Source organism: Gadus macrocephalus, chromosome 6 (assembly GCF_031168955.1).
Source record: "Gadus macrocephalus chromosome 6, ASM3116895v1".
Lineage (NCBI taxonomy): Eukaryota > Metazoa > Chordata > Actinopteri > Gadiformes > Gadidae > Gadus > Gadus macrocephalus.
In genome coordinates, this window is record NC_082387.1 from 27,517,693 (window position 1) to 27,529,572 (window position 11,880).

General features: G+C 49.6%; 1 protein-coding gene and 1 non-coding gene across 2 annotated transcripts in view; one reads left to right on the forward strand and one right to left on the reverse strand.

Annotated features, from left to right (window-relative positions):
- Window positions 1-3,609: 3,609 nt before the first annotated feature.
- LOC132460243 (5S ribosomal RNA) lies at window positions 3,610-3,728 on the reverse strand. The gene has a single exon (XR_009526393.1). It is a non-coding gene; the product is annotated as a 5S ribosomal RNA (ribosomal RNA).
- A 658-nt stretch (window positions 3,729-4,386) lies between these two features.
- Window positions 4,387-11,880, forward strand: part of LOC132459001 (glutamate receptor ionotropic, kainate 3-like) — an 88,201-nt gene continuing 80,707 nt past the window's right edge. The window contains 1 exon segment of the mRNA XM_060053412.1: window positions 4,387-5,481. Within this exon segment, the coding sequence (XP_059909395.1) occupies window positions 5,367-5,481 (115 nt within the window). The 5' untranslated portion in view covers window positions 4,387-5,366.

Below are 11,880 nucleotides of genomic sequence, written 5' to 3' on the forward strand. Positions count from 1 at the left end.
GTCCTTTGACGTTTACTTATGCTAACCAATAGACCCAAATATCAAAGCATTTTAACAACAATTATAAGGTATTTTAGGTTTTATTAGTAGCCTAAATCAAGGTGACTGATGCAAGATATTCAGGTGTTATAATTGCCCTAGGCTAGAATGCAGGAGTCTAAGATCAAAATATGATGTTTATATCAACATGTAGTTTACCAGAAGGTGGACCGAGGGTCTGGATAGGTTTATTGTGATTAGTTTAAAGAACTTACCTTTTAAAGTACCTCATGTAACTTGTTTTTTTGGGCATGATAAGCCACAGAAGTCATGAAAGGCCAATGCTGACAATTGGTTGAGAGTTTTACTCGATTTTTCTTTTATTTGCTAGCAGTCCAAAGGACTATTCCGTCTATTCAGTCCTTTTGACCGCAAGCAATTATTCAGTATTATAAATAAAATCTGAAATCGCCCTGATTACCTACTTGGGTAAAAGTCAAGTGTAATTAGCTCCAAAGAAAAGGCGTCGAGGAATCCCTGGATGTCAACGACATCGATCTGGGACTCACGGATCTCACTCCCTGTAAGAGTTGTAATATTGTATTTAGTTTGAGTAGGTATAAGAAATGAATGTGTCCGATTACATTTAAAACCAATGCTCTGGCCTGGCATGTTGAAAACACACTTTTTGTCTAGATCGTTTAACACTACAGGTGGATTATGTCCACATTAAACACATGAATGATTATAATTATCTGCAGTTATGGCTTCAAGATTCAGTTAAGCATGGCTCCTTGTATTGTGATTGGGAAGAATAATACAACCTTCCATGGCACCCAACTACATTGCTACATTGTGTTTAACGAGGCATCCTGTGGTTAGAAAGATGTAGTGAATGGTAGGACATCCGACACACCAGGGCAGATACATATATGATATCTTAGTTTATACTTGGAGTTAGGAATGTAAGCTAAGAATAATACGGTCATCCTACGTTTGGACAGCATTACTCACTTCTGATACCTGAAGGTCAGTCTTCAGGATGAGCATTGTGTATGGAATGTGGATATGTCTGAATAATCAAATAATTTATCAATACTGCAAGGGTTGAATAGGCTCTCCAGAGAGCTCTGGAGAGGGGATGAGGCCGGACCCTCAACGCTCATCTGAAGGAGGGTAACAATGTTAAGGAGCTTCCTGGGACTGGCATCTTATTGCCCCCGCTTCATTCTTTGGTACCATCACCAGCCCAGTCACCCGCAGGACAACAGTGGTCGGTGGTTTGACTGGGATGCACCTGCGCTGCTACCTTCACTCCACACAGCCGTTCTTCATCTGTTCTGATGCCAGGATCGAGGTTCTGGTTCCTCTCCCTAGAGGTACGGGGAGGAGAGGCTGCCCTGTCACATTTTGGTGGCTCCATGACTTGGGCGGAGAGGAACCACTGCGTCACCAGGCACCACAGCTCTTTGGTTGTACTCTCAGGGCAGACACTTCCTCGTCTTGACGACCATGCCTCCCTCCCCTGACCAGCGGGTCGGGAGGCTCTCTGGGTGAGGTCCTCTGGGGATACGATGGGGTCCAGCACCGGTTGGGACGACGCCATCTCCGGCACCCCTGTGCTGTGTTGGAGTGTAACTTCTGCCAGCGACAGGAGGAGTGAGACCGGCTGGCAATAGTGGCGGCAATCCAGGCCAACCCCAATGAGGAAGCCCCCGCTAACAGGAGGGTTGGCTCCCGTTGACCACACAGCAGCAGAAGGAACAGCAGGAGGTGAAGAGGAGGAAGGAGGGAGGAGTGGCCTTCTGCCCCGTCCCGGGTCCCCAGCTCAGTGAGGGCGGGGCACAGAGGGAACAGCCAGACGTTCCACTGCCTCAGAGGACCGTTCTCCTGCCAGGGCTGTCTCCAGACGTTGGCCACACTGCCACTGTGTGGCTGCTGCACCACCATGAAGGGACCGGCCCCTCTGGAGACCTGGCAGAGCTCCGCGGGAGATGGCAGCGGTGGACTTCCTTCCCCCGCCACTGACCCCAGCCCCCATGGCGTCCTCCTGGCGATGGATTCCTCAACGGAGCTGCTTGATGCGTACGCGGTGCCGGATCAGGGTCCAGCAGCGCAGCTTACTTGCCAGTGGAATCAGATGGATTGCTTTTGTCAGGGATCCTCTACATGTGGTCTGTACCTGCTAGGCCCAGGCCAGAGGGGTAGCCCAAGAGGGCCTAGGAGCCCCTCTCCAGGAGCAGGCCTTCATGCCTGAGTGTGAAAGGGTGTGGGTGGACGGTCATGGTTGTACCGGCGGCGTGTGGTGGCTCAGTGCAGGACCAACTATCGCCGTGCTGCTCCTGCACCCCCCTGTCGCTGGGTAGGGGAGCAACAGCAGCACTACAAGCCCCGGGTCAGGTCCCCCTCGGGGTCGCTGCCTGTGAGCGCCAGGCAGCCTGAGCCAACCACAGCTCCTGGTACTCTCTGGACTGTGTACTCTCTGGACTGTGTACTGGACTGTGTACTATCTGTACTGGATGAAGGCTCGTCAGTATGACCGAGGTCGTCGCTCGCCCAGAGCAGTGAGAGCGCTGTTGTGTCTTGTGAGCACAAAGGATTGTGGGATGTAAGTTTATGTTAAGGGGATATTAACACTGAACATTTTGTTTGTGGTGTTGATAAGGTGCATGTTTATGAGACACAGACGATTGTAAAGTGACTTAGGGAATCAAGTTCAGGGTCCAAGCTCTTCACATTATTTTGTTTTTATAGGCATACTTAGATATGTATTGATGCTGTGTATTTTTAGTTATTCAAGCTAAACAAAGTATCTTTCCCTTGAAATGTATGGATGTCAAACATAAGGTATTAAAGGGTAATTCCGGTGTTAAATGGATTTGGGATATGTTTTGTATGAAAACGAGTTGAAACGTTCGTTTTGGAGCACAACAACCGTATAGAGCGGATTCTTCAGTTGGCTGTTTTTAGACGATTCTATCAAAATGCTATAAACTTGGAACGATGGGGGCAGTGGTTATGGTAAAAACTAAATCGCTATTATAAACCACTTAAAAGGCTAACAGTAGCCTGACACTTCTTTGGTAGTATAACAAGGGTCTTAACATATAAAATGAGGCATTGAGAACTTTTTAAGTGTACAAATTGTTTATTAAAAAGGACATTTTATACACACAATAATAATAATAATATTGCATTGAATTTATATAGCGCTTTTCAAGACACTCAAAGGAGCTTTTACAGGGAAGGGAGAACCTCACTAACTACCACCGGTGTGTAGCACCCACTTGGGTGATGCATGGCAGCCAATCTGCGCCAGAACGCTCACCACACACCAGCTTGAGGTGGAGAGTGAGGGAATTAATGAGTCAGCCAATTATACAGGAGGATGATTAGGGGGCCGGATTGAATGAGCCTGGTTGGGCCAGGACACCGGGGAAACCCCTACTCTTTGCGATAAGTGTCCTGGGATCTTTTAGGACCTCAATGAGTCAGGACCTTGGTTTTACGTCTCCTCCGAAGGACGGCACCTTCCACAGCACAGTGACCCCGTCACTGCACTGGGGCATCGGGATTGATGAATGAAGGGGTCAGAGGGAAGGGTGCCACCTATAGGCCACCACCCAACACCACTTACAGCACCTGGTATTCCCAGGCGGTCTCCCATCCAGGTACTAACCAGGCCCGACCATGCTTAGCTTCCGAGATCAGACGAGATCGGGCGTGTCCATGGTGGCAAGGCCGTCTACAATACCATCAGTAGATCACCCGTCGACGCCACTTTGTTTTTAAGACTAGATAAGTAGATTGGCGAAAACAGAGATTGTGACATCCATCACCAACACGCAAGCTCTGTGTTCGCCAATCTACTTATGGAGTATTAATAACAAAATGGCGTCGACGGGTGATCTACTGATGGTATAGTGTGCATAAAATGTCCTTTTTAATAAACAATCTGTGTACTTACAAAGTTCTCAATGCCTCGTTTTATATGTTAAGGCCCTTATTATACTACCAAAGAAGTGTCGGGCTACTTTTAGCCTTTTAAGTAGTTTAAAATAGAGATTTTTTTTTTACCATAACCACTGCCCCCATCGTTCCAAGTTTATAGCGTTTTGATAGAATCGGCTAAAAAAAGCCAACTGAAGAAAGCGTCTCTATGAGGTTTTTGTGCTCCAAAACGAATGTTTCAACTCGTTATCATACAAAATATATCCCAAATCCATTTTACACCGGAATTACCCTTTAATACCTGTCAGGCACGGAGCGAAGACCATTTAAGTTAACTAATCGACAAGAACAAAGGCAGAACAGAAACTAAACCCCACCTTACAACTGGAATAGCAGCCAGCGTCTGAGGCGTCCTGACGCAGCAAACCCTTCCTTGAGGAAGAACACCTCGCTGGAGGAACAGGAACGCCTCGCTTGGGATGGAGTCCCGGACATGTGATACTCCTCATCGATCGGGTTCATATTTGATTGACACGTAGTTAAAGGCTTCAGTTTGGTAGATTGACAGTCCTATTGGTGGCGTAATCCCGCCTACCTCTGGGTGAAGCCTACCGACGGCCCGCTGATAATCACCATCACTAAATATTTTTTATCAGACATCACTTGGTTAAAAATAGTTTCAAGGCAGCCATGCGATCTATTGCCCAACTGTGTCGGTGTGAACAACAGACGGGGTGAGGGGGGTTCCTGTGTTTATCGGCAGACTCCAGTGATCCAGTGACTGGAGCTCTCCGTCGTACCCTTGCGCACGGACGACGCGCAGTGACTTGTGCCCTCAGAGTAGAAGCCCTCACAACACATCCTCCTCCTCATGAGCGAGTAGCTCCAGTGTCACAAGTTTGGATCCGCGGTCTCCTCCAGTTTCTATAAAATCCCTTTTCATTATTTTATAGGAAAGGTTGAAACCAAAGTTCCGCTGGCGCATTTCTCCTCCTCTTGTTCCAACCGAGGAGAGATAGGAGACGCAGAGGACAGGAGAGGAGACACAGAGGACAGGAGAGGAGACACAGAGGACAGGAGAAGAGAGGAGACACGGTGGAGAGGAGAGGAGGAGAGGAGAGGAGACATAGAGGAGAGGAGAGTAGGAGAGGAGACGCCGAGGCGAGGAGAGGAGAGGAGACGCCGAGGAGAGGAGCCTGCTGGACGGCAGTGGATCACTGATCTGTGGGAAGGACCAGAGGAGACTCGCTCCGTCCACAGCTGGAGAATGCTGCACCAAGTCGGACAATGAGAGCCGCTCCGTCGTCAAATCCCCGCTCTTCTCTCGGCTCCAGTCCCGCCGCGGCTCGCTGAAGAGAGTCTCTGAGAAGAGGCTCTAAGGAGAGGCGCTGAAGTGTCTGTGGATTTTAAAAAGTGGATACCGCGACTTTGCAATCATGCGAAACATTTGGGTTTGTCCGCGGAGTTGGATGTTGGAATACTGGACGGCCGTGTTGGCGTGTGCGTTTTGGGTTCGAGTCTCCCACGGGATGCCTCACGTTATCAGAATAGGTAAGATCCATTAACACGGACAGTGCGTTTGTGTGTGCGCGTGTGCGTATGTGTGTGTGTGTGTGTGTGTGTGTGTGTGTGTGTGTGTGTGTGTGTGTGTGTGTGTGTGTGTGTGTGTGTGTGTGTGTGTGTGTGTGTGTGTGTGTGTGTGTGTGTTCCGTTTATTTGGAGCGTGAATCCAAATTTGAATTGAACGAGAGGGATTATTTATCATTATGTCCCACTACAATAAGAGAGGATTGGTTTCAGGTGAAGGACGCGAACGACCCGTTGATTCGGAACACGAACAAGTGAATGAACGCGTTGATGTGACCTCTGTGTCTTCAGCACACAATAAACACTAGTTCTGCACTTCACTGATCACCATCGCGACGTGTGGTTATCATCAGTACCTTCATCAATACCTTCATCATACCCTCCACCCTCCATCACCCCCCTCCACCCCCTGGTGCAAGCGGACACTAAAGTTTCCTCAGCACCGCTCCGTGTCCTCGTGTTGTTGGAGGTCTGGACCTCAGTGAGGAGAACCACCCGGTCAAAGCTATGGCACATTCTGGCTTATTCTCCCCCCTTCACCCTCCGGTGGAAGGACTCCAGCCGGGTTTTATTTCTTTATTCTGACCCGTTTTAAATCAAACCAGACGGGACCGGGAGGCTCCGGTCCCCCGCGGGGCGACCGGAGCGGAACAGAGATCAATACGGTTTGTCTCGAGGCAAACCGGTGGTGACATTTGGCGGCTCGCCTCGCAGTAGAATTACCCTGATTAACATACTACTCCACAAGTGAATGATTCCATAGCGTACCACAAGGTGTGTGTGTGTGTGTGTGTGTGTGTGTGTGTGTGTGTGTGTGTGTGTGTGTGTGTGTGTGTGTGTGTGTGTGTGTGTGTGTGTGTGTGTGTGTGTGTGTGTGATATATATATATATATATATAAATATGTATACATATATAATATTATGTATATGATGGCAGATAATTAATAGAAGATATGAGAGATGAAGAAAACTAACGACTGAGGAAAAGAGCAAGCGGAGATGCACGTGTGTGTGTGTGTGTGTGTGTGTGTGTGTGTGTGTGTGTGTGTGTGTGTGTGTGTGTGTGTGTGTGTGTGTGTGTGTGTGTGTGTGTGTGTGTGTGTGTGTGTGTGTGTGTGTGTGAAAGAGAGAGGAAAAAAAGACAGAATGTGTGTGGGAGATTGGGAGACAAATGTGTGTGAGAAAGAGGAACCGTGTGTGTTTGTGTGTGTGTGTGTGTGTGTGTGTGTGTGTGTGTGTGTGTGTGTGTGTGTGTGTGTGTGTGTGTGTGTGTGTGTGTGTGTGTGTGTGTGTGTGTGTGTGTGTGTGTGTGTGTGTTTTGTCTGGCTATACTTAGAATTGAACACAAATACCGCTAATATAACAGCACAATTTCTTGAGTACACAGCGGGAGCGAGGCTCTTATTTGTAAGACATGGAATGTAGAGAACACGGCTAGCCTTAGCATGTAGCATATAGGACTGAGTGTGTGAGTACTGAGTACCGCTGGTACGGTAGAACTGGTTATGAGTTAGTACTGGTTACGAGTTAGTGTTGGTACTGGTTATAAGCTGGCTGGTCTGTGTGTGCATTTATCTATCATATATTTATGTATATATCATTTGTTTGTTTTAAATGTGTGTGTGTGTGTGTTTGTGTGTGTGTGTGTGTGTGTGTGTGTGTGTGTGTGTGTGTGTGTGTATAAAGCATGTGTGTTTATGTAATGTGTGTGTGTGTGTGTGTACAAAGAATGTGTGTTTGTTCAATGTGTGTCTGTGTAAATCATGAGTGTGTATGCAATGTGTGTGTGTGTCTGTTTAAAGCATGTGTGTGTATTTAATGTATGTGTGTATAAAACATGTGTGTGTATTTAATGTGTTTGTATAAAGCGTGTGTGTTGTTTAATGTGTGTGTGTGTGTCTGTTAAAAGCATTTGTGTATTTAATGTGTGCGTGTAAACCGTGTGTGTGCATTTTATGTGTGTGTGGTGTGTCTGCTTAAAGTGTGTGTATTTGATGTGTGTGTGTGTGTGTGTGTTTATGATGCATGTGTATGTATTTAATATGTGTGTGTCTGTTAAATGTATGTGTGTGTATTTAATGTGTGCGCGTCAGTATAAAGCGTGTGTGTGTATTTTATGTATGTGTGTATAAACCGTGTGTGTGTATTTTATGTGTGTGTGTCTGCTTAAAGCATGTGTGTGATTAATGTGTGTAGGGTGTGTATAAAGCGTGTGTGTGTGTGTGTCTACAGTTAGTGTGTCAATCAAGTTTTTGTGTGAATGCAGTGTGTGGTGTATGTGTATAAATAAAGTGTCTGTATGTGTGTGTGTGTGTGTGTGTGTGTGTGTGTGTGTGTGTGTGTGTGTGTGTGTGTACAGCGTGTGTGTGTATGTGTGTGTTTGTGTGTGCCTACACTGTGTGTATATCAAGGATGTTTGTGTACACAGTGTGTGTATAACAAGTGTGTTTGTGTGCTTACATCATGTGTATCAAGTGTGTGTGTATTCATGCAGTGTCTGTATATCAAGTGTGCGTATGTGTGTATACAGTGTGTGTGGGTGTGTGTGTCTATACAGTGTGTGTTATGAAGTTTGTGTGTGCGTGTGTGTGTTTGCGTGTGCGTGTGTGTGTTTGTGTGTACATTTGTGTTTGTGTGTGCGTGTGTGTGCGTGTGTTTGTGTTGTCGGTGGATGGTCTACCGAATGGAGATGAACGCACAACGCTGCTCCTCTCGGACCCCTCCTCCTTCCTGTCCTCCTGAAGCAGAAGGGTCCTCCCCTTCCTGTCTGCAGCAGAAGGCTCCTCCCCTTCCTGTCCGCAGCAGATGGCTCCTCCCCTTCCTGTCTGCAGCAGAAGGGTCCCCTCTGCAGGTGTAATTCTCCGGTAGAAGGAGCCTTTATCCCGCTGACTGCTCAGAGAGCTGGATGAATGTTGGCAGCTTTGTTTTCAGAACGCGGCTGAGGGAGAATTACCTGAGCTTCTGCAGTGGGATTGGTTTAATTTGTGTTCGAGCTGCTGTTTTGGGTGGGGTTGTGTTTTGAGTGGGGTTGTGATTTGGGTGGGGTTGTGTTTTGGGTGGGGTTGTGTTTTGGGTGGGGTTGTGTTTTGTGTTGCGTTTTGTTTTGCGTGGGGTTGTGTTTTGTGTTGCGTTGTGTTTTGCGTGTGTGTTTTCAGTGGGGTTGTGTTTTGCGTGTGTGTGTTGTGTTGGGTTGAGCGCTCAGTGTTGTGAGAAGCAGCCTCAGACCCAGGGACCTCCAGACGCCTCCTTGATGCCTTGTAGATAAAGCAATAACAAACGCAGCAATCCAAAAGGACAGCGGTGAAACGACGGCATGATGACACGCCTCGCTGGCACCAGACGAGTCCGTCTCCGTCGCCAGGACTCCCGCTCTCTGACGGGGTTGGGTGTGTTACCGTGTCTGAGTCAGAGCATCGAGGCCAGCAGAGCGCCCACCCAGGAGTCACAGCTCCTCCTCCTCCAGAATGCCCTCGCACCAGAGCACACGCACACCCCCCACACACACATCCCTCACCCCCCCCCATCACACACACACATCCCTCACACACACACACATCCCTCACCCCCCCCCCCATCACACACACACACATCCCTCACCCCCCCCATCACACACACACATCCCTCACCCCCCCCCATCACACACACACATCCCTCACACACATCCCTCACCCCCCCCCATCACACACACACACATCCCTCACACACACACACATCCCTCACCCCCCCCCCCCATCACACACACACATCCCTCACACACATCCCTCACCCCCCCCATCACACACACACATCCCTCACCCCCCCCCCATCACACACACACATCCCTCACACACACACACGCACACCCCCCACACACACACATCCCTCACCCCCCCCCATCACACACACACATCCCTCACACACACATCCCTCACCCCCCCCCCATCACACACACACATCCCTCACACACACACATCCCTCACTCACACACACATCCCTCACCCCCCCCCCATCACACACACACATCCCTCACACACACACATCCCTCACACCCCCCCCATCACACACACACACCCCCCACACACACACATCCCTCCCCCCCCATCACACACACACATCCCTCACACACACACATCCCTCACCCCCCCCCCCATCACACACACACATCCCTCACCCCCCCCCCCCATCACACACACACATCCCTCACACACACACATCCCTCACCCCCCCCCCCCCATCACACACAAACATCCCTCACACACGCACACACATCCCTCACACACACACACTCACACACCCCTCACACACACACACACACACACATTCACACACACACACACACACACACACACACACACACACACATACACACACACACACACACACACACACACACATATCCCTCACACACACACACCCCTCACACACACATTCACACACCCCTCAAACACACACACACACACACACACACACACACCCCCCCCACACACACACCCACACACACATCCTCCCACACACACACACACCCCTCACACACCCCTCTTACACACACACACACACACACACACACACACACCCCTCTCTCACCCCCCCCCCCCCCCCCCCCCCCCTCCCGTGGCCGGCGGGGGAAAGGTGATGGGGCCAGCCGGGTGCTGAGCTCTGGTCTTTGTGTCTGTGCTCCGTGACTGCACCGTCTCCGTCTGTACCTTTCTGTCCGTACTCCGTGCTCCGACGTTTGTCAGTACCGACGGGGGGCTGCTCTGTGGGCCTACCAGCTAAGAGGAGCATCTAGAAACCTCCTCCTCCTCCTTTTCCTCCTCCCCCTCCTCTTCCTCCTCCTCCTCCCCCTCCTCTTCCTCCTCTCCCTTCTCCTCCTCCTCCTCCTCCTCCTCCTCCATCTCCTCCCCCTCCTCTTCCTCCTCCTCCTCCCCCTCCTCTTCCTCCTCCCCCTCCTCTTCCTCCTCCCCCTCCTCCTCCTTTTCCTCCTCCCCCTCCTCTTCCTCCCCTCCTTTCTCCTCCTCCCCCTCTTCCTCCTCCCCCTCCCCCTCCTTTTCCTCCTCCTCCTCCTCCTCCTCCCCCTCCTCTTCTTTCTCCTCCTCCCCCTCCCCCTCCTCTTCCTCCTCCTCCTCTCCTCCTCCTCTCCTCCTCCTCCTCCTCCTCCTCTTCTTCCTCCTCCTCCCCCCCCCTCCTCTTCCTCCTCCTCCTCTCCTCCTCCTCCCCCTCCTCCCCCTCCTCCCCCTCCTCCCCCTCCCCCTCCTCTTCCTCCTCCTCCCCTCCTATTCCTCCTCCTCCTCTCCCCCTCCTCTCCCTTTTCCTCCTCCCCCTCCTCCTTTCCCTCCCCCTCCTCCTCCTCTTCCTCCTCTCCTCCTCCTCTTCCTCCTTCTCCTCCTCCTTTCCCTCCCCATCCTCCTCCTCTTCCTCCTCCTCCTCTCCTCCTCCTCTTCCTCCTTCTCCTCCTCCTTTCCCTCCCCATCCTCCTCCTCTTCCTCCTCCTCCCCTCCTCCTCCTCTCCTCTTCCTCCTCCTCCTCTCCCCCTCCTCTCCCTTTTCCTCCTCCCCCTCCTCCTTTCCCTCCCCCTCCTCCTCCTCTTCCTCCTCCTCCTCTCCTCCTCCTCTTCCTCCTCCTCCTCCTCCATTCCCTCCCCATCCTCCTCCTCTTCCTTTTCGTTGGTTTTTCTCCAGTTAGTAAGCAGTACAATGCATCAGGAATCTGTTTTAGGGAAATACCTACTGCTACACGACTATACCACTACTACACTCTACTAATACCGCTTCCCCTCTGACCACATAACTACTACTACTACTACTATACATAAATACCCAGTACTACCCCACTATACTACTACTACTACTACTACTACTGCAACTATACATAAATACCCAGTACTACCCCACTATACTACTACTACTACTACTACTACTACTGCAACTATACAAAAATACCCAGTACTACCCGACTATACTACTACTACTACTACTACTACTACTACTGCAACTATTCACACACATACATACATAAACAACTATACATAAATACCCAGTACAATCAGAGAACATGTTTATACTGTGTGTAGTTCTTTGTACCGTCTAAATGTACGTTGTGTAGTCTAAACATAAATACCCAGTAATACTAGAGTTGCATTTTTCACTTTATTACAAAACAAAATGTGTGTATGTTCGGGTCTGTCTTCACCAGATTATCACTCAATATTATGCGTTCATATGGAGGATTAATCTCGCTCCTGGTGTTCAAAATGAATTATTCAACATCCTATCGATTCTCTGTGAGTACAGGAGCGGCCATTTTAAAACAATATTTGTATGGTGTGGCCGTGTCAGCACTTTGTAACAGCGGACCGTTTAGCTGGTCCAAACCGGTCTGCCCGAC